This window comes from Mytilus galloprovincialis, chromosome 2, assembly GCF_965363235.1.
Source record: "Mytilus galloprovincialis chromosome 2, xbMytGall1.hap1.1, whole genome shotgun sequence".
Lineage (NCBI taxonomy): Eukaryota > Metazoa > Mollusca > Bivalvia > Mytilida > Mytilidae > Mytilus > Mytilus galloprovincialis.
This window is the reverse complement of record NC_134839.1, coordinates 97,874,441-97,898,742: the sequence shown is the minus strand read 5'-3', so window position 1 is coordinate 97,898,742 and position 24,302 is coordinate 97,874,441. Positions and strand designations below refer to the sequence as shown.

Here is a 24,302-nt window from a genome sequence, read left to right as displayed (position 1 = left end):
GAGGAAGATTCTCAAAAACAGAGTTTTACAGAAAAAAATGGAAAAGATCGTTTCTCTCCCTGATCTCATGTAGCCCCTCGGACTTCCTGTTTACTTTGAAAGTTGTTGACCTACAAATTAAAGTATTGCATGTTGATGTTTAAATCATCTACAGCAAACATCATTATGTTTAAATTCAACAAATACTATTTTTTAATAAGTGCACAATCTTTGAGAATGATTTAAATAACCAGTGAAGGATATCCCTGCTTATGCGTAGTGTGGCATTCCAACAATGACGTCACTATAAAATATAATGTAGGTTGGATATATTTAGAATATCTCGTCATACTGATTTTTCCGGATTGTAAAAGAAACGTAAATAGTGTAAAGGAGAGCTCGATATACGATAATTTCGAGAGAAACAGAAGGGAAATGTGTAAAAAAGTGTTTAAAGTCAATTTATTCATTTGTGTCTCCCCATCTCATCATTCTTAGTAAGATTTGTTGGGGGGTTTTCCACACTATAAAAACAAAATGAATGATGTGAGGGAATGTCACTCTGGTCAACCCCATTGGGGATTGACGGCTTGAAGCGGTCTTCCCCAAAAATTTGCAGCTATTCCAGTAATTGTACTTACTTTATGGACCTCACTAAATCCTCCTTTCCCTAATAAGTTAAGGAGAAGATATCGGTCATTCAATATAGGATGATCTTTAAATCTGTAAACATATAATCACCATTTATTACTTTCACATTTAGGGCAAAACTTTCTTCTCTTCTTCTTTTCAGTATTGAATACTAACTCGTTTTTTTTGTTTTTTAATATTTAGTTATCTATGTTTGTAAAGTGTTTAACAGTAATTTTTGATAAGGTAAAGCATGGAATTATTAAATATTAATCCTAATTGACACAGAAATTCATGAACTTATCAAAGCTACTACCTATGATGAGATAGATGTTTTTCTTGAAAATCTACATTTTTTTTAATGTATACAAGAATCACTAATTTATTCTATATATAAACCTCCTTACCTAGAACTATCTTCATTATGAATTCTTTTTAATTCCCTAATATGTAAATTTCTTTCTCTTTCTAATTTTTCCAGTTCTAACTGTACATCAGAATCTTCCTTCTTGAGAGACGCTTGCCGTAACTTTAGAATCTCATCCAATTCATAATATTCTGGTACTGATAAACTGTTAAAACAAATATTTATCAAATATTAACATATATGGTAAGCATAAAAACATAGTTTCTTAAGGTGACATAACACTAATCTTGTTGGTCGATTGGTTAAGAAAGCTGAATTTTCCCCTATAACTACCACATTTGACAAGCAAACAAGAATGTGTCCCAAGTACACAGAAGCCCCATCCGCATTATCATTTTCTATGATCAGTGGACCGTGAAAATGGGGTAAAAACCCTTATTTGGCACTGAAATTAGAAAGATCATATCATAAGGAACATGTTTACTAAGTTTCAAGTTGATTGGATTTCAACTTCATCAAAAACTACCTTGACCAAAAACTTTAACCAAAACTTTAACCTGAAACTGGACAATTATAAACAGTAACATAATGAAGTTTAATAACAAGATTCTTACAATATCTTAAAAGGAATGTAGTCACAAAACAAGATTCATGAATAAATGTCCAGCCAGTCAGGAGGAGTTGTGCATACAACAGAGATGCAAACAGTTTTTTTTCCTGTCAGACATTGGGGCCTTCAGGGTACCAAGTTTTGCCAAACCCATCACATTTCTGCCAGACCTATATTTTCACTCAAAATTATCTATTTTTGTAATATTATGAAAAAAAAAACCAGCCCCCCCCCCCTTTTTTCCATTTTACCATCCCTTTAGTAGATGTAGAGTATAAAAAGTATTATCAGTTTCACCTCAAGAATTTTTTTATTTTTCATGAATAAATGTTAGTAGTTAATAAAAATGAAATTCTTACTGTTATAAATAACAATGAAATGTAACTGTTTTCTGTTAAGGGGTTTCCCGAATTTTCCCGCCAAAAAGCACATGGCTTTCAACAATTGTAAACAAAGCATTCAATTTGTGATCATGGATTACAGCTTTAATTAATTGAATTTGGATATAGATATTCAACTTAAGGTACAGTCAGGCAATGTTTTTAATTTTTTTATGGATTAAAACTAATTTGAAAGAAAAGTTTAAAAAATAAAACAATTTTTGACATCAAAACAACAGACGATCTGAAATATATTATGAATATTCAGTGACCTATATATTTTTGGAACTCTGCTAGGGGTCAAAGTTACATCATTTTTCAAGCCAATGGTGTGTATTCTCTGTTACAACTAATCAACTGCGTTAGATATAAATATTTCAATAAATTGAGATGTCAAAACTTACCATTTCAAAACAGAAATTTATACTGCAAAAGGTTTATTTTTTTATTTTTTAAGGAGGGATATTTGGAAGTTGTGTCAGGCTATAATATTTATCATTAAAACAGTTTGAACTCCCGATTTCTATTATGTAATCGAAGCCTTGCATGTTGTTCTATCTAATCATGCAACGTGGTTGTAAAATCACAATTTTATAAACAAAATACTCTGCTGGGACCGACAGGGAAATCAGTTTTGGCTGACCCAAGCAGACTAAAATATTGCCGGCCATCAGGTCCTGCAGAGCAACTAGTTTTGCCGGACCTGCATAAATTCTGCCCCTTAGGTCCGACAGGTCCGACGATTAGTTGCATCTCTGATACAAGACACATGGACAGACAGTTGATGATGCAATCTCTTTTTGTGGCAGTTTTCAAGATAAACGACAAAACTTGCAATTTACCAATATGCTCTATTTATCGCAATGTTGGACAGCAGTACATCAGAAACAATTTTTTAATTATATACACCAATATTGATTGTCGCCAAGTTTGGCTAAATTTGAAACCAGTAGTTTCAGTGTAAAACTTTTGTATTAGTGCACAGACAATGTACACCATGTGATGAGAAAAGCTCACTTTGCACTTCCATCAGGTGAGTTTAACATTAATCTCATTACTGAAATGGACATCATTAATTAGTTGTTCATACCTTCTTTCTTGACCAGGTTTTATGAAATCTGGCTTTATACTTTTTGGTCCAGCACCACCGGGTTTCCGTTTTGTTAAAACTTTTCTTTGCCTTTCAATTTCTTCACGATCTGAGGCAACTCTTTCTTGCTGCCTACAAATATTAAATCATGTATAATTTGAACAATAGTACTGGTAATAATCATTTGAACTATTGTACAACTCAATTCACACAAATAACATTTGGTAAAGTATTCACAACCCTGAACTCCCTAAAAAATTTGGTAAACTTAAACCTTGGCATTTTTTAATTAAAATACTTTGAACTCAATTTTAGGAGTTAACAGTCAGAAAGGAGCATACTTAATCCTAACAAGAGTGCACACGCTGAAATGTCTCGCCTTCTATACTAATCATTGATATTATGTTGATAGTCTTAAGTATAAAGCTTTATTACAACTGTCTCATAAACTTAACATTAACCAAGATAACTAAACAAAGACCAATGAACCATGAAAATGAGGTCAAGGTCAGATAAACCATGCCAGGCAGACATGTACAGCTAACAATGCTTCTATACAACATATATAGTTGACCTATTACTTATAGTTTAAGAAAAATAGACCAAAACACAAAAAATTAACACTGTGCAATGAACCGTGAAAATGAGGTCATGGTCAAAAGAAACCTGCGCTACTGACATAAAGATCATAAAATATTTCCATACACCAAATATAGTTGACCTATGGCATATAGTATTAGATAAATAGACCAAAACTTAAAAACTTAACTTTGACCACTGAACCATGAAAATGAGGTCAAGGTCACATGACATCTGCCCGCTAGACATGTACACCTTACAATCATTCCATACAACAAATATAGTAGACCTATTGCATATAGTATGAAAAAAACAGACCAAAACACAAAAATTTAACTATAACCACTGAACCATGAAAATGAGGTCAAGGTCACATGACATCTGCCCGCTAGACATGTACACCTTACAATCATTCCATACATTAAATACAGTAGACCTATTGCATATAGTATGAAAAAAACAGACCAAAACACAAAAATTTAACTATAACCACTGAACCATGAAAATGAGGTCAAGGTCAGATGACACCTGCCAGTTGGACATGTACACCTTACAGTCCTTCCATACACCGAATATACAAGCCCTATTGCTTATAGTATCTGAGATATGGACTTGACCACCAAAACTTAACCTTGTTCACTGATCCATGAAATGAGGTCGAGGTCAAGTGAAAACTGTCTGACAGACATGAGGACCTTGCAAGGTACGCACATATCAAATATAGTTATCCTATTACTTATAATAAGAGAGAATTCATCATTACAAAAAATCTGAACTTTTTTTTCAAGTGGTCACTGAACCATGAAAATGAGGTCAAGGACATTGGACATGTGACTGACGGAAACTTCGTAACATGAAGCATCTATATACAAAGTATGAAGCATCCAGGTCTTCCACCTTCTAAAATATAAAGCTTTTAAGAAGTTAGCTAACACCGCCGCCGTAGCCGCCGCCGGATCACTATCCCTATGTCGAGCTTTCTGCAACAAAAGTTGCAGGCTTGACAAAAACTCAAACAAGTAATCTAATCCGGAAAACTTTAACAAACATTCATGTATCTATTTCTAAAAACTTATCACTGGAGCAAGACAGAGGAACCTGTCATTTGTTAGTTTTGTCACCACAATCATTGGGAACAGTCATTTTAGATTTTAGATTTTCTATACCACATATCCTTATTTTATACAAGCCAAGGTTTTTGAAACACTAATTTGTTTTTCAACTCTAAAATGTATTGAAAAAGTAATAGACAGGCAATATCTTGGAGACATGAAAAATTAGGATAAGTCTGTCTAGGCAATGGAACCATTAATAGACAAAAGCAAAATTTGAACAGATATTTAAAGTCATACTTAAGCAAATCTGTGAAAGCCCATCCATCATTCCAGTTCTCTACAAATGTAGCTCCTTGTCTCTGTGTAACAAACTGACCCAGTCGCAATCTGTTACTCATACTCTTTTGTCGTGTTGTCTTCTTTTCTAATTTACTCTGTAGAAATAAAAACATATGTTTCATGTGTTTTGAGCCTCCAAAATTTAGGCTAAAATGCAAAGGAACTATAAACCAAACTGTATTACTTACAAAATTTATAAGTCAGCAAACACAATTGTTACTTTACATAAAGTATATAATTCCATTTCAAAATCACAATAGATTATTCTTAAAGCCGAGAAGCTATAACTTTCAGAAAGCAGTATTTTTTTATTTTTTCCATTGTAAATTAATACAAGTCTCTCTTGCATTTGGCTAAAACAGATAAATATTTGGAACAGTATCACAGTTTCTGTGTGTAATCATTTACAATAAAGAGCTGCGCTACAAGCGCATGATACGCCTGTTGCCCTTTTAGCTTGTCTTTAAATGATTTTTTTTACATTAATTAGGCTGTTAGTTTTTCTCATTTGAATTGTCATTTCAGGGTCTATTATAGGTGACTATGCGGTATGGGCCTTGCTCATTGTTGAAGGCCATACGGTGACCTATAGTTGTTAATTTTCTTTTAATTTTTGAAAGGAAGCTGAAGTCAACAAATATAAACAATTCACTAAAGTTTCATAAAATTTTGTTAAAAAGTGATTATGAGTGATTTTACGAAAAATGGAAAATCCCCCCTTTTTTAAGCATAAAAATTCATAACACAGAAATGTAAAATCTGAAATTTATAAAAATAGAAAGGGAGCATACATCAATAGATATAAACAATTCATAAAAGTTTCATTAAAGATGGTCTAAGCGTTTTTTAGTAATTGTCCGAAGTGTGGATGACGGACGGACAGACAACGGCCTACCATAATATGTCCCGTCTTAGACGGGCATATAAAAATTATTCAACTACAATTCAGATGAAATTGGTTACATATTTTAAACTACAATTCAGATGAAATTGGTTACATGTTTTTAACTACAATTCAGATAAAATTGGTTACATATTTTTACTTATTGATTAATATAAGGCTCACTGTGAAGAGCCTTACACACAGCTTGTTACTAAGAGGCAAATATTTTGTGTTCAATGACCAAGTGATTGGTCAACGGTTTAAAGAGAAGTGCTGCCAAAAATAAAAGGTTCTAAAAACATGTGTTATGCTGCTCTTTGGTCAGGTTGTTGTCTCTTTGACATATTTCCCATTTCCATTCTCAATTATAATGAAAAAAGTTCAAAAAAGATATGTAGCATTCCTTCTTTCACATCAAAGTACAATGTGAATACAACTTCATTGGTTTCACTTTATTTTGGAATACTTTGGATTCAAGTATGGTCATTGGCACACAGTTATTGTGGAATGAGGAAAAACTACATTTGCTTGATGTTTGGTTTTTCAAAAGTGGATATCATCTTGTAGAAAATTTGTACTTCATTAAACAATTAAAATTTGTGGATCACATTTACCTTCAAAAAATTATCAGGGTAACTAAGAATGGTGTGTTCATGTTGGATAATTTCTACATCAATATGTACTTACCTTTTCAATGAGGAGAGATTTATTTACATTTAAACATTTCTGAAGATTTTCTTTATGTTTGTCTATTAGTTTCTGTTGTGCAGTAATTTGCCGTCGCTGTTCATCATTTTGCTGAAAATAAAATAATAAACAGATATATTTCTTCTGACAAATTTAGAATGAAGCAAAGAAAATACAGTATATACATGGACGCCCAACTTAGGCAAAGGTTTTAGGTTCTTTTAATGCAGATTCGAAGAAGACCAAAAGTGATGATATTTTTATTCCCCAGTCACCCTTGAGGGTCTTTCTTATTATACTAACCAAATTAAAATATGTGATACAATCTAGTCAGATAAAAGATCATAACTATACTGAAAAGATAAATTAAACTTGTTAGAAAACAAATTATTGACCCAAAACGTGGTGTAAGGGAAATAACTCTTTCTCAAATTAATTCAACTATCTATAAAGAAGATTTCAAAAATACAGTTCACCTGACCAGACAATATAGTATACATATAAATAACTATTAGGAAGACATCAGCAAATCATTGTCATATATTACCAAACGAGCTGGTCAACTGATAATATATATGTTAAAAATTACTAATATTTACAGTGTTATGGTCAATCTCCATTTCTTTATTTCATTTAAAAGATCAATATTTTTTAAGGATTCAACCCAATTTATTCTTAAGTAATATTCAGTTACCATTGGCTTGCATGTGAATCTAAATGAGTTTTGACAACACTGTTCCTTGTGGTCAACAATATTGCAAAGCATAGAGGTATAAAACCATCTATAATATGGAGACTATATATGGAGTGGACACATTTGGTGTGTATTATGACGTGACAAACATCATGAGCATTATCGGTGATTGTTGATGTTAAATGTTCAGCATGAGAAAGGTGCATACAGAAGCAATTGTCTGCTTCAAAAAGTTTTTATTTTTACATGTTCAATCAAGGATTTTTCCTTTGTGAGGAATGTTTAAAATCAAGTGTTCCCTATTGCTCTATTGAGGAAGCCATCACAACAAAACACAGATTTAAGTGCACAGTCCAATAAGCTATCACAATTCAAATGTTTAGATCAGAGTAAGCAATTGTTCTGTCTTACTAACAGTACAGACATTTATATATATTGATGTATAAAGGGAGTAGTGTACGGCAGGGCATAACCAGGTGCTCCGCAAGGCGCAGCTTTATACGACCGCAGAGGTCGAACCCTGAACAGTTGGGGCAAGTTTGGACAAAACATTCAAGCGTGATACAGCTCTGAATTTGGATTGTGATCAAATTTTTGACATTACATGGTGTTTTTTTTACACAAAACAAATGTCAAGATTTTACAAATTTTACAATTAAAGATTTCTTCTTCAAACTTTTTAAATCTAAAATTAAATAGTTGACACAGAATGAATGTGGTCTAATGAACTTAAAAGTTTGTTTTTGCCTTTTAGCAATTCACTATGCTGTTGAATATTAATCCTCTCAAAAAAATGTTTGAAGAAATTTTCTTTTTATGTATGAAATCTGAAATGAGAAAAATTTACCCCCCCCCCCCCCCCCCCCCCCCCCCCCCCTTTTTTCACATCCCCGTTTCCCTTTTTTCCAAAACTGATATCAAGTCAAATTTCTAATGGAGTTTGCAACAATAACTACTCTTTTAAATACATCATAAAATATTAAAATGTAAAATAAAGTGCTTGTTATCACTGAATGGTAAAGATTGGTTGGTAGTAAAAGTGAATATACATTGTTTATTGTATAAAACAATAAAAAAAACTTCATCAGCAACATTTTATATTGGCAAATTTCCAATGAAGTTATTTACATAAAGTTATTGGCAAATAAAAATAGAAAATGACATCATAGTCATGTCTGGCAAATGTCCAACATACATTATCTAAAAACATTTTAGATAAGATAAGGAAAAACAGCTTCATCAGCAACATTTTATATTGGCAAATTTCCAATGAAGTTATTTACATAAAGTTATTGGCAAATAAAAATAGAAAATGACATCATAGTCATGTCTGGCAAATTTCCAACATATATTATCAACTACTATTCTATACAAAGAAAGATAACTCCAATTGAAAATTAATTGCTATTGCACAATATTGTGCAATTAGATATTTCTTGCTATTGTGCAATACTGTGTAATTGAAAATTTCTTGCTATTGCACAATACTTGATATGGAATCCTGATTTGGACCAACTTGAAAACCGGGCCCATAATCAAAAATCAAAGTACATATTTAGATAAAGCATATCAAATAAGCCCAAGAATTTAATTTTTGTTAAAATCAAACTTAGTTTAATTTTGGACCCTTTGGACCTTAATGTAGACCAATTTGAAAACTGGACCAAAAATTAAGAATCTACATACACAGTTAGATTTGGCATATCAAAGAACCCATTTATTCAATTTTTGATGAAATCAAACAAAGTTTAATTTTGGACCCCCATTTGGACCAACTTGAAAACTAGGCCAATAATTAAAAATCTAAGTACATTTTTAAATTCAGCATATCAAAGAACCCCAAGGATTCAATTTTTGTTAAAATCAAACTAAGTTTAATTTTGGACCCTTTGGATCTTAATGTAGACCAATTTGAAAACGGGACCAAAATTTAAGAATCTACATACATAGTTAGATTCGGCATATCAAAGAACCCCAATTATTCAATTTTTGATGAAATCACACAAAGTTCAATTTTGGACCCTTTGGGCCCCTTATTCCTAAACTGTAAGGACCAAAACTCCCAAAATCAAACCCAACCTTCCTTTTGTGGTCATAAACCTTGTGTTAAAATTTCATTGATTCCTATTTACTTAAACTAAAGTTATTGTGCGAAAACCAAGAATAATGCTTATTTGGGCCCTTTTTTGGCCCCTAATTCCTAAACTGTTGGAACCAAAACTCCCAAAATCAATCCCAACCTTTCTTTTGTGGTCATAAACCTTATGTCAAAATTTCATAGATTTCTATTTACTTAAACTAAAGTTATAGTGCGAAAACCAAGAAAATGCTTATTTGGGCCCTTTTTGGCCCCTAATACCTAAAATGTTGGGACTAAAACTCCCAAAATCAATCCCAACCTTCCTTTTGTGGTCATAAACCTTGTGTTAAAATTTCACAGATTTCTATTCACTTTTACTAAAGTTAGAGTGCGAAAACTAAAAGTATTCGGACGACGACGACGCCAACGTGATAGCAATATACGACGAAAATTTTTTCACATTTTGCGGTCGTATAAAAATGTATACTAACTATAATATATAGATAATCTATTATTATTATTCTAGTATTCAATATACAGAACTTACCCTTATTAATTCATCTATCCTAGTATCTTTCTGTTCTATATCTGAAGATGCTTTACTTTCCCAAATCTGTATCTGTTGCCATGTTAGTTCAGTCTAAATGGTAGAAACAATATTTTTATCATTTATATAATAGCACTGAATGAAAATGTCCTATTAAATTTTCATCACCAAAGTACTGCTTTATTGATAATTTAAAACTATAGATTTATACATACATTTCACATTAGTTGACAAGACAAGAATATACAAAAGTAAAATGCAGTACAAAATATTGATTTTCTGAGGCAAAAATTCCACGAACTAATGCACACAAGCTTTGGTGAGAAAACAATCATTGTATACAAGTCTACTATCCTCTGAAACATAAAATATACAAATCAAAATAGTTTACCAATCAATGATTACTTTAAACCAACAAGCTATCTTTTTTTACAAGTAAAAATAATGCAAAATGTATTCTCTGTGGAAAATATCTATCAAATAAAACTTACCTGTAACCCTTTTGAACACTGGTACAAAGGTACAGGAGGAAAGCCATGTAAGCTGTCAGAGTTACTGTTGTATATACTGCTTGGTGATGGTGCTGTATATGACTGAAAAACCAAGGGCTATTTTTATCTAAAGCATGTCAAAATATCCACTATGTTCATGAAATCTTATGGAACCTTGCTTATTCAGGGATAATCAAGTATTTTATGTCATGTGAGCTATTAACATAATTCCTATAATCTGATTTTAGTTTAAATGTAATAAGTAAATTGTTATTTACTATTTGATTGTGTTTAATGCTACTTTCAGCAACTTTTGCAATATCATGACAGCAAATTTCTAAAGTGGAAGATTTCAGAGTACAGGAGTGAACTGTATGCATTGAAGGATTTGTAGTTTATAGAGGAATGTAAATTTTGAATTGCTGGTAATTTTTGTTTTTTTTCAGTTTCAACCAGATAACAGGAAAACACTTGATAACCACCATTCCAGAACATTAACTCCTTTAAGCATTTATCCGATTGTTTGATTATACAGGGATCAATTTCATATAAAATCCAACGTGAAAAACACTATTCATATTGGGCATGAAATTTTAGAACTTACCATCATTTTTTTTAGTAATATTTTTTTGTGAAAAGAGACCCTTCCATTTTGTAGGATTAGTAAAGCTGATCATTATGTTGCTGCTAGTTTCTACCAATCTATAAGTTTTGTCAAAATGGTAATATACATGTAGGACATAGTGAGCAAAAAGGGCAAATTGAAGACTTCCATTATATAATTTGATATACACTGATAAGTAAACTTACATAAGATAAACCCTGTGGTGAGGGAGATTTCGCTCCTGTCGTTGGATTTATTGACCCAGTTCTGTTTGGTGATTGGTTCTACAATATACAAAACACTAAATTAATAAAAAAAATCTTTATATCCAAGGAATTCATTTCAAAAAGATTTAGAGCTTATATTGTCATTTACAAAATTTGAATAACCAGAATAAGCTAATATTAATTGCTGAAATAATCCCATATCCTTTCTATTCTATCCATATAAGGTTCTTTTATTCAAACAGGAAAACAGTCAAAGTATGATTTGTATTGTTTGTTATCTATCTTTAACAATAGGAATACTGTATTGAAATCGATAAAAAAAAATCAGGTTTATTAATATATATGTAAAGATATTAAAACTGTGTTCATGTTTGGGCAATTATCGTTTGTTCATTGTTTCTCCCAGGTTTTTTTTAAGTTGAATATGTTAACACTGCCATACTGACCTTGAAATATTCATTGATTTTCTTCCCATTTGCTTCTGGTCTTGTTTTTGGAGTATCTACAATTAATCATAATGGCAAAAGATGAATTAACATGTATTTAAATCAAAAATGATTCCAGTAAAAGTACAACTTAAAGGTTTCTACATTTGGTTAACAAATAAGTACTACCACAAGGTTTTCAACATGGTTAAACATGTTATAGAATGAGTCAAATATTGACTTTTATTTTTATTATTCATTTTATTTCACATTATTGCTGTAGTCATGGTAGTAGCATGCAATAAGTAATGCTAATTCATTTCAAGTTGGAGAATCCCAGTACTAAATGTATGTTCTAACTTCTTAAACTGAAGTGTTATATTTGTTTTTTATAAACTTTTATTGTGTTATAATGCTACTTTTAAGCACACCCTTCGTTTTTTTTTTCCGTGGCGGCCAGTTTTTATCATCGATCAGAGAAAACCATGACCTTCGATGGGAAAACTGACAATCCTAGTCAATTAAGATTGAAGTAGAGCGCACCTGCAGAAGCAGGGTTTACAACCTCAGTGTTGACTGGCTGGTCATTACAGTAGTACCTACTTATACTATTCTGCCACAGTGGCCCCTTCAAGAGTTACATGTATATGTACAAAGTCTGTACAATGTGTGTACCCGATCCAGACAAAAACAGTTTTGAAATTTTATCAAACTGGCTGATAATGTTTAAGACTTGAATTCATTCAACATTACAACTAAAAGTTTAATGCTATGTACACAATGCTATGTCCTTGCTTGTACTCTTCATTCCTCCTAGCACAAATATAGTCAAACATTGATATTTGATTGACAGATCTTGGACATAGTTATAACTCATTTATATAAGAATTTATTTTATTCATACCTGTGAAACTTTGTGTATTAATGAAGTACATTTAACCCTTTCCTCCATGGATACTTTTTTTTTAAATACTTGATTCGCATAGGATTTTTTCAATAAAAAAAGATTCATCAGGTTTGATGTATTAATGCATTGCGAAAACAAATATTTCATCAATGAAATTCCAGTCATAGATTCTCAGGAATATCCTTTCTATATTAGATACAAATTTTATTAAGTCTGATGAAGTTTTTTCATAGGTGAGACTTTTCAAGTACAGCACTACACAGGCGTCAAAAGGCGTCATTATGTAGTAAAGGGGGTGGCATCAAAAGGCGTCATTATGGAGGAAAGGGTTAACTAAAGATCACACCTATTTACATTACTTTAACCATTCTCAGCAAACCTACTCAATAATTTACCAAACAAAGTATTTGTCTCAATTGGCTACACAATGTTATTAATTTCAACCATCAAAGATTACTTGTGTTTCAATAAAAGAAAATATAATTTAGCAACAGAAACTTATTAATAATTCTATATATTTTAGTATTCAAGTCCCATATAACTTTTATAAGTTAAACAATTTCTATTACTTCATACTTTAAAATACAAGTTGTTTCACAACTGTAGACTGGTTTTATACTGGACAAAATGGGCTGCTGTCCATGCTCAGAATAAGTTAAAAGTAGTGTTGTCAAATCTTACAAGTTTTCCTAACAGGTTACTCGGATAATCGTTCGACCGATTAACCGGTTAACCGGTAGTTTAAGTTGGTGTTTGAAAGCTTTATCAATAGTACCCTACACTTAGATAAGATGAGGTATGAGTGTCAATTTGACAAGTTTTATCCAAGTCATAAATTTACGCTTATGGAATTGAAGTTTGTCCTTTGGCATTATAAGGCTTGACAGTGAGGATTCCTGGCGAAATTTGACTTTTAATAATTGAATCCACCATATCAACTATATAGCGATTGTATCAACTTCAGGTTGAAAAATTAAAAAAAAAACTTCTTGATCTCGTAGAATTGAATATGTCTGATACCGATATTCTTTCCTTTTCTCTTGTTGTCTTCAAAAATTATGTGGAGTGTTTTAATTTGAAATGATTAATCATTAAACAAAAGAAGATGTGGTATGATTGCCAATGAGACAATTCTCGACAGGAGACCAAAATGACACAGAAATGAACAACTATAAGTCACCGTACGACATGTTTCTTTACTGTGTTTGCTTGTTTCTTTAAGTATGTTACTTGTACTATCACATATACATTGAGTACATTCACATTGGTTTGCATTTCACAATTTTTGAGTTAGCATTTCGTTTAAAATAAGACTAAGCCTAGCACTACGGAGGTTGCACATTTAGATGTAGGTTTACACAATAATAGATCAAAAACGAAATAATGAAGTAATTAGTTAAATTTAATTGCATCACTATTTAAAGTAACTGTTAAAAAAACATGTATACTAATTATGTTTCTTTAAGATCCTGCCAGAGCTCTAATTAATCTTATGTTTTTAGGATTAATAATAGCAATCAATATACTGGACAATTGTTGTGTCAAATTAATTACCACAACGAATTTTTTTAAATAAAACATAACTATTTATTGATTTCAATACAAATTTATATCAAATCTATCAAAATTGAAAAAAAGTTCGGTTAACCGGTTAGCGTTTTTGGTATTCGGTATTCGGTCGTTCGACCGGTTAACCGGTTAATCGTTGACAACACTAGTTAAAAGTGATATGTAGGTGTAAAAAAATAGCTATTGCTATCAAAAGCTTAACACACAAGGATGTGTCCATAGTACTGGGATACCCCACTCGCAATATTATTTTCTCTGTTCAGTTGACAGTGAAATTCGGGTGAAAACTCTTATTTGGCATTTAAATTAGAAAGATCGTATCATAAGGAACATGTGTACTAATTTTCAAGTTGATTGGACTCCCAACTTAATCAAAAACTACCTTGACAAAAACTTTTAACATGAACCGAGACAGAAGGAATAGACATACAGACACAGAAACATGATGCCCCTTGGTGGGGCATAGAAATTAAATGTAATCCGTAAAAGGCTTAAAAAAATTAAAGATCACACAAAGATAGTTTGCTCTTTCCTCCTTGCTTATTATTGTGTTTATATGGAACAAAATGGTGGGAAATACATACTACTTTCACTTCCGTCACTTGTTGCTTTTCTTTTCCTTTTCCGCTCTGTTGGTGTACGAGGTTGCTTTTCCGGGGTGCTAACACTCACGCCCTAAAAAGAATAAAAACATGTATTAATTTTGTAAAATTTGATGGCATAATTTTTAAACATAAATTACAGCGGTTTTAAAGTCAGCTTTAAATCTGAATGTCCTGTATCTTTTTTAGGAATAAAGGCATTGGAAAGTAGCATCAGGCCTTAATAGTTTTGAGTTACTAAAATATAGTATCTTACAAGCAACTACCACACTTTCACTTTTTTCATAAAAATTTGTAAACGTACGTGTGAATACTCCAACAGACTATGATTGTTTTTATAGTGGCAATATAATACCTTAAATGAACAGATGGAAAACCGTTAAAATCTGAAATATGCATCTATATTCAGTGTTCTCCCCAGGATTTTTTTAAGGCGCAAAATTCAAGAGCGCGTAACTCTTTTTTTAGAGTGAACTTTTGTGATCTGAAGCAATCAGTCATTAATCCATGACATGCAATATGAATTATAATGCTTTGTGTTTGATAATGTAGAGTATTTAATAATGAATTACAAGAATATTATATATGAAATAAATTGATTTTAAACACCAAAGTTATTTATAAGTCAAAATATAAATATTCATCTCTGTACTCTCTGCTCCTTCTAGGGATAATGTTTCAAGATAGTGTTATTTTGTTGGACAGTCTGTTCCTCAATTTTGTCTTTATCCTCTTTAGGGTTGAAAACCCCCTTTCACAATCACTTTTGCTTATACCCCCTTTAACATTTGTAAGCCATGAAAACTCAGTCAGCCACTTGTCATTGAAACCAGAAACATGGTGCTTGCTGTTATCACTCTTGCTAAAACTTATTTGCAGAGAACATGTTAATAAAATCGAATATGGTTAAGATATTTGATCATATTTGGTATACAAATATGTTAATGAACAGCTGACCAGTTTCCGTACTTTTACATTACGCTTCCGTATGTATTATAATATTGTTAAAACCTATCTCTGGCAGGTAGATATAAACGAAACTTTGCAAGTTTGTTAAAGTTGAGACCATTAAAATTATCAACTAGTGACATTATATAAGCTGCAGCAATTCCGTACCCATGTTGATTGTCACATATTTCCCGACGCACGGAATTTTACGATCGATGTTCAATGATCATTTTATTTCTAAAAACACGACAGTTTGAGACAATTTACCTTGCAAGTAACATTTTTTCACTTTCTATTAAAATAAATCACTTCTCTTCATCTTTAATCAAAGTTTATTTTATTTTTTTCAATAACAGATACTCTCATTCATAATTTTCATCGTAAATATCTTTAGCAATGTGTATTCAAATTTATCACGTGTATTCATCACGTTCATTGGTCGCGTTAAAATAGATTCTTCTTCTCGACCAATGAAAAAATTCGTTATTTAAATGGTCAAGTGATCACACACACAATGCGTAAATACAATGTATTTGCGATCTATTTCTTCAATTTCTGCACTGAAGTTTTAATTTTTTTAAATTTTCTTCTAAAAATACCTATCTTCTTGATGATCATTTACGCTATTACATGACCACACAGTCCGATAAGGCTGAGATAAGCGTGGCTCAGGTAAAACTAATTATCAGATATTGCGTAATACTGACCGACCTCTCAGCGGTGATCAGCAACTTGACAATTTTAACCAACATTTATAATGAAAATGTGAAAACTAACACGCTGCGGGATCAAATATTAAGGGACCACGGACAATTAAGACGCTGCGGGATCTTTGAAAATATTATGAAGGCGCTGCGGCACCGCAGCGCCATATCGGCCTGGGGAGAACACTGATATTATTTTAATTACATAATATTCACTCGGGTTATTTCAGAAATAAATATAAACAGGAGTGGAAAATGCCCTTTTTTCTACCCCAAAGCACAAAATCAATACGCCTTTGCAAAACAACAAGAACAACAAACAATCAAATAACAATAGATTCAGTGTTCCAGCTAGGATTTCAAAAGGGCAGGGTGCCAATCCTGAAAAAGATATTATTCAAACATTGTGTTTATTCGTTGAAATCACTGGTTTTACAAGAACTACATCATTAGCCCATATAGAACTCTATCTTTCTACTTTTTAGGCTGTAACTTGTCAAGCAGCTTGTCACACAAGTTTTTAAATCATTGCTTGGCACAGTTAAGCTTTATATGCAGCATGTATTGAAAGGTGGTGTCCTGCTTCATTCTGTTTCTATGGTCTGATACACTTCACCAGTTTCACCTTTCTACCTCTGCTGTACATGTGCTAAATGGCAATACAGCACAAAACAGCTGTGCTTAGTAAATGCACAATGTTAGGATATAGCAACAGTGAAAATTTGTATTAAAAATAAAGAAAACAGAAAAAGATGACCAAGGCACCCAGGACCCTACCAACACTGCTACTAAGACCCTCTTTAACTTTTCCCATAACTCAAAATACCTAAGAAGTATGTACACATATTTTAGAATATGTTAAGTTGGTTACTCAATGCTAGGAAAAAATCAGATTGAGTTATCTTTCTTTATTCGGGTGTGCTCCTTCTTTGGAGGATTATAAACAGAACGTAGAAGATATGTAAGTATGATCAACAATATGGTGGCCGATTTTGTTATTTTGGTATAATAATGAGGGCAGTTAATGACAAATACGTCTGAATTTGCTTTTTATTTCACGGAGAACAAGTAAAACGATGTCTTCCACGAGTTGTTTGTGGTTTTCAACTTTTTGGCATTACGTTTTCTCCATGAAACTACGGTAAACATTGCAAATTGTGCTCAGTTGTCGTATGCACATTTCTTCAAAGACTGATTCTATTTGAATGAATTAATGTTGATGATCATTAATAACCCATCAGATAAACGGATTACCTATAACAACAGATTATGACACCAGTTGTACCCGTTGATTAGCTTGGGGACGTAAACAAAGTCATAAACTTTTCGCCAGGTAAAATTTAGTAATTAGCGGATCATATCAATACAAACAAAATAATATACTATTGATCTTCAAAAAAGGCAGGGCACCCTGGAAACTAAAAAGGGCACAGGGCGTCACTCGGGAAAGGGTGGGCACCGCGCCCTCTGAAAACAGCCTAGCTGGACCACTGAGATTTAATAGGAGTGTCTTCACAAAAATAAGCCTTTTGTACAAGTAGCCTGTTTCCCTCATAAAATTTCAAGGATCTGGATTGATAATTGCAGTATAAATTTATTTCATGAAATCAGCATTCAGTACTGTCTTTTGTAACTTTTTCTCAAAAATGACTAATTTCCCAAGTTCAGAATAATGGGTAAAAAAATCCTCAAACAGCTTCATAATAGAAGGTGACATAACTTCAACAAGTGTGCATCTGTTTGTGCAATTTCAAGGACCTAAGTTGACTGTACAAATTTGGTATCAATTTTTTCCTGCATGTCTGTCCTTTTGCCAGACAACCCCATATACAATAAGCTTATTTTGAACTAAGTTTAATCCCCAACTCGTCAAAAAGTGAGAAACCCCTTCATTAATATCTTGAAAAGCACTTTCACCTGCCACAGTTAGGACAGTTCCTTTTAAGCAAACACAGAACCTAGAAAAGGCGCTTTCAAAATGGTTAAGCCATTGATAAGAGAATTTCACTGTACTTGGCACCTATCTATAGTTGAGATCAATGCAGCCCCTGTTACCCATGTATGTTATTATGGAACAGTCTCAAGTCTTAAATTTGTAAAAGAAATCTCCTGAGAAGTCATGTACAAATGTATGACCAAAGTTTTATTCTACAGAAATTAGGATGTATTTATTATAGTACATTGTAATCTGCAGATCAAATAGTTCCTCAAGATGAGGTGATCATGGTACAATAAACAAATTAAACACTTAAACAGACAAGAATCTATCTATAGTATACAGATGCCCCCCCCCCCCCCCCCCCCCCCCTTTTGCACAATAATTGTCTATGTTCAATCAGTGAAATTGGGGACAAAAATATTATGTGGCATTGAAATTAGAAAGATCATATCATAGCGAACATGTGTAATAAGTTTCAAGTTGATTGGACTGCAACTGCAACTTCAACAAAAACTATGTTGATCAAAAACTTTAACCTGAAGCGGGACAGATGGACAGACAGACAAAAGGACGCACATACCAGAAAACGTAATGCCCATAAATGGGGCATAATTAAAAGCATTGGGATTGTGTTTGATACTGTAACAAATCCAGCATTGCACTTAACCCAAACTGATATTTACAGTGTCAAAGACAACTTATTTCATTATATTCTTCCATAACATTGATCTAACTTATTTTGTTCACTTTACCTCATCTAACTGTTCCACTGATCCTGCACTGTGGTTGCTGTTGTCTTGAGATTGTGTAATGTTTAATGGCTGGAACTATAATGAGAAAAGATAAAATGTTGATCATGTACATCATGTACATACTGAATCAATCTCAATCAGCAGAATACTTGGTTTGTATTTATCTGTTACATTCTTTGCAAAACACTTTTATCATTCACTTCATGTTTCACCCAGATTTTATTTCTGATTTTTTTAAGTACTGCAGTTATATTCATGATATTAAAAATAACTGTGCTATGTATGTTTTGGAATTCAAAATTTATTTAAAATCAGTCCTTACTTGGATACAAAGGCTAATCCGTCATTGTAACTTTTACTTATAAGAAACAGCAGGACTCTAATAACTTGATCAAATTAACAATGACATGTACAAAATAATGATAAAGTGTGTGCCTGAGATTTTAGAATTGTGCATTGCATATCCCATCTCCAGACAATTCTTCAAGACCTATAGTCAATACAGCTGAATAGTCCACATATGACTAAAAACGTTGGCCAAATTAAAAATCTACAAACCCTGCCTCCTAAAAACCGTGCCTCTAGTAGCTCTTGCTTTCTTGGGTCTAATGATGAATGAATGTTTACATTTTCCATAATACTCCCAGCTAAAATATAAAATCAACAACATGTGATATAAATTACTTTTTAAAGAAACATCACAGGTTCGAATAAAACATGTACATTTTATCATGGTTTTTATTTTTAGGTGTGCATTCATTGTACTGTTCTATTGTAAGATAAATGTACTTTTTTGTTTCCTGTTTTGTGTACATATAATGGGTAAAATCTTTAACTGAACATGGGGACTGCATACTTTTATTTCATATAAATAACAATAAGAACAATTCATCCCTAATTTCATGCATATAGTGGTAAAGTAAATTATTTATTTTTCAGTTTTCAATTTCCTAATCAGTAGTTTCTACAAGAAAGGACTCCGGGAATCTGTACATCATACATGAATGATAGATATACCAATTCCTTTACATGCTTCTGATGTTTATTTTCAAATATAACTTTCAGCACAAATCCACTAGCTACACTTTCTACATAGTAGTCCTTCAATAAAATGGTGTATTATGCCGTTGTCAACTGTGGTCTGTTGGAGATATATTTGGTTGAATATTTCAATATATGGACATGTTACTGATCAGTGAATAATTTTAGGTAAAAGGTCAGTAGCATAACATCTATGACTCAATATAGATGGATTTACATATTTACCAAAAATGTATTAAATTTTCAATACAACTTTTCCAAAACTGCTTGCTTTTCGCCTATAGTCTAACTTTCTAAAAGGTTGTGCCAACTTATGGATAACAAAAGGGTGGAAATGGTAACAGGCAACAAGAAGTTTAAAATAGAGGGCATATTGAATTTCAATGATTGGCACAAGCTTCATTTCATATATTTTTCATACCCTTGTTGTTATGTACCAGGTCTATTTTCTTACCCAAAAGAACATAGTGATATGATACATTTAGAATCACATGATTGGGAGCAATAAAGTTAGTACATGTAAATATGCCCTTCGAATAGACAAATTTACACTTGTATGCAAATTTGTCTGCCATTATGTAAATCACACAGGTTCCCGTGAACTTTGACGCCACAATTAAAAAGTACTTGTTGCTTCACGCCAGAGGGTTATTCCGAACAAATCTTCAGGTCATTCGATGATAAAAGTGTAAATACGTTTATTACATTATACATTTTGTATCTCAAATTACAATTATATGTACATTTTTACTCGAGTAAAAATCATGAACAAGGATTCAAGAATTGCTATGTGATTGTCATTCAAAGATAAAAGGGTTGTTTCTTGCAAAATTTTCTGTTACAAATGAAGTAATTCTTCTACTATGGTCTTGTTTCATGGCTTTGGGCATCTCTACGAAAAAAAAAATCATTCTGACACTCATTTATATTTCAAGTTAAAACTCAGGCAATGTATGCTGTATTGAGTGTATAATTTAACAATTTCACTATCATTTATTTAATATCACAACATTTTACTCCAGTCTGGCAAAATTGTAATATCAGATAATGATATCTAGCAGATATCATATATCAGATGACTGATATTCTCAATGATATTTCAAATTGTAACAACCTTAACTGATATTCTCAATGATATTTCAAATTGTAACAACCTTAAGACTATATACATGTAGCTATTATCTCAAAATGCTAGTTTCAATCCAAATACAAAGGCAGGCAGGTTTACTTTATCATATTATAAATTCCAAGACAAGAATCAAGTAGCCATTAATATGGCAGTGCCTGTGGCCAAATAGATTTCTAGAACATCAGACCTAAACTGCTTAAAAACTGCAATGGAAAAGAAAATGTAAAATAATGATAATGAAGAATTTTATAAATAATATGGCACCTGTTCAAGATGGACGCCTAACCAAACAATTATGTGGTGTTACGTTTGTAAAGTGACAATTTTATTTTTCATTATTTTGTTGTTGATTAGGTCAATACACATCACCCTGCATCTACCCTAGGGAAACTACACAGCACAGTTGCACTGCGTTAGAACTGCGGGTTTCTCATATTTCAAACCATGGAGAAATTAGTTGATCAGTATCGTATGATCTACAAAATTAATTGCCATTGCAGCAATTGTCAGTATGCCCGAGAATATGGTAATCCCTTTGAAGGAGGCCATTTTAGGGGGGAAATCACGACTCCATTTTGAACGACTAATTAAAGAAAACGCACGGTCATGCAATCAATCTGACGCTATGGTGCGATAGATGAATAAAAAATGTGTCAATTAATTAATAGAAAGAAATAGTTTATGCATACCCTCCATTATATTCGAGCGAGATGTCGGCCCACTAGCAGAGTTGGATGTCCAAGATGGCGGTCCCCCGCCGATATTATTGAACATTTCTAGTTAAAGTCAGCTATTGACCGATTTGGCCATTTTTGACTCGCTTCCTTGTCAGTTAAATCATCGATCTTTCATCACAAGCAAAATTAACTTTTTTATGACAAAGATAAAAGGTCCTGAAACCACGGTGAAAGATGCTGCTCTCCTGAGAAATCAACTTTGTTGATCACCCTCGTGACGTCACACTGAATTTTAGTCCGCTAAATGTCGCTAAATTTTCACATTTTACATCTAGAATTATGCTTAATTGGTTGATTAATTTCGTACATAAGTCACTAATAGACTACTTTTAATTTTAGGACAAAATTGTCAACATAAGTCACCCAGGTAAACATGCTTATTTTCGGTATATTTCGTTTGAGATCGGACTTAGGTGCCCTAAACCAATCATTCCCGCCTTACAGTTAGTTTCGTAAAAGTTTGTTTACGTGTTATGCAGTTTGCATGTCTAGAAAAAGGTTGTCAATTTATTTTAAATGCAGAAAAAAACATTAAATCATCGCATTTCTTCAATATTTAAAATGTAATTGAGGATATGGAGAAGTATCTAAAGGACTGCCTTTGAGATGACTGTGATTGGTCATATAATATACAGAACCCTCTCTATAATTGTAAAATTGTTCATGTTTTGTATAATTAAAAAGCAGCAGGTCATATTTTGCGCTGTTTATTAAAATAAATAACTTTAATTAAGCAGTCCTTTCCATAATTATTTCAAATTTATTCAGCTCTTTTTTTAAATTTCTTGTTTTATTCTTAAAATTTTAGCGATTGTAAATTTTTGTTGACACATCATTACATATTTGAAACGGGATATACTTATAAACCGGAAATATGAATTAATATGCATTTCCGATTGCACTTTTTTTCTGATTCCCTTTGAAGTTGTAAGGGTACAGAAAGTGAAAAATATGATCTCCCATGCTAATCATCAATCTATTTGACGAGGAGGTCGTATTTAAGGAGAGAAAAAAAAAAACAGGCGCTAATGGACCCCCCCCCCCCTTCTTTTTCTATTTTTTTTTTAATATTAAATATTCATCGGCTTGTATATTTAAAGTTATATTCAATTCTTAAATATGTACTAACTCTTATCCATATGATAGTTTATCAATATTATATTTTACAATTATTTGTTTTTATTTATTATTTATATTTATAATTATCAAAATTTTACAATGATCAATCAATCAAAAAAACGAAATACACAGAATTTGTTATACACTATAAAGATTAACCAAAGAAATGCGCTCATTATGGCATTGACAGAAACGTATAATTCAATTTTGTACTACATCATACATGTATATGAGGGGGATAGGACCTTTATCGGGACTCCGGGATCGGCGTGTTTTTAAGCTCGGGATTTCGGGATTGACCCTTTCGGGATCCGGGAATTCTTTTTTCTTTTTTTTAAGTTTATTTAAATTCGGGACCTCGGGATTTCGGTATCAGGACCCCTCCTACCCCCCCCCCCCCCCCAATCCCCCCGGTACATGGTCTCTGGTTTTGGTATCCCAGACTACAGGCATAGTTTTATTTTTTTTTTTTACAACAAAATAATCATATTACTAAATGTTTAAAAGGATACCAGTCATGTGATCAATTTTAACGTACACATTTGTCTCTTTCCTTCAGATGATTTCAGTCCTAACTCCGAAACAGATGATATATTATTTAAGGATACTTAATTAACTATTTACAATATTACACCAAAATACCTTTATGCTTCTAAATTTTGTCCAACCGCACGATTAACTATTAAAAATCCCAAATTAAAATTTATATGGGAATATCATAATCTGATGAAACTTTAAAGGCAAATACATACTGACGGATCAGTTCAGAGATATTTGGATTTTTTTTTATTTCGTCGACTTGATAAATTTCATTTCATACTTATTTACGATTATGTAATATTACTGATTGTCGTTGTTTATATTGTCAATCAGAGTTGTTTTTATCAATGGTTTATAATTTTGTCTTTATTTGAGATCCTGGTAACCTGGGATTATAACCGGCTTAATCTGTTATGTAAAATATTACTCAGAGCCGTTTCCTTCTTACTTTATTAGAGTTTCTTTATCATTATTTTATAAGCTAGAGATATAAGATATATTCTTTAATTATTCCTATAAAACTAAAAATTGAAGTTTGTATAAACATATATACTGACTGTTATGACCATTCAACACTGTTCCACATAATCTTATCAAACAAAAGTTTTCTTGATAACATTAAAGTCATTAATTGGTGCTTTAAAAATA

At 32.2% G+C, this 24,302-nt stretch overlaps 1 protein-coding gene across 5 annotated transcripts in view; it reads right to left on the bottom strand.

The window, feature by feature from the left end:
- LOC143065036 (serine/threonine-protein kinase tousled-like 2) overlaps positions 1-23,779 on the bottom strand; it is a 38,171-nt gene extending 14,392 nt beyond the window's left edge. For 2 of the 5 annotated variants that reach the window (XM_076238330.1, XM_076238328.1), the window contains exons 1-13: positions 21,948-22,415; positions 19,647-19,735; positions 19,089-19,163; positions 14,728-14,818; positions 11,689-11,744; positions 11,222-11,299; positions 10,412-10,528; positions 9,921-10,013; positions 6,600-6,710; positions 4,988-5,124; positions 3,057-3,188; positions 1,017-1,181; positions 621-702 (exon numbers count right to left, since the gene is read on the bottom strand). In XM_076238330.1, the coding sequence (XP_076094445.1) occupies positions 621-702; positions 1,017-1,181; positions 3,057-3,188; positions 4,988-5,124; positions 6,600-6,710; positions 9,921-10,013; positions 10,412-10,528; positions 11,222-11,299; positions 11,689-11,744; positions 14,728-14,818; positions 19,089-19,163; positions 19,647-19,735; positions 21,948-22,032 (1,311 nt within the window). In that variant the 5' untranslated portion in view covers positions 22,033-22,415. Of the gene's footprint in view, positions 1-620; positions 703-1,016; positions 1,182-3,056; positions 3,189-4,987; positions 5,125-6,599; positions 6,711-9,920; positions 10,014-10,411; positions 10,529-11,221; positions 11,300-11,688; positions 11,745-14,727; positions 14,819-19,088; positions 19,164-19,646; positions 19,736-21,522; positions 21,706-21,947; positions 22,416-23,756 lie in introns of those variants that run through there. The other 3 variants (XM_076238332.1, XM_076238329.1, XM_076238331.1) reach the window with 3 other exon arrangements.
- Between the last annotated feature and the right edge of the window lie 523 nt (positions 23,780-24,302).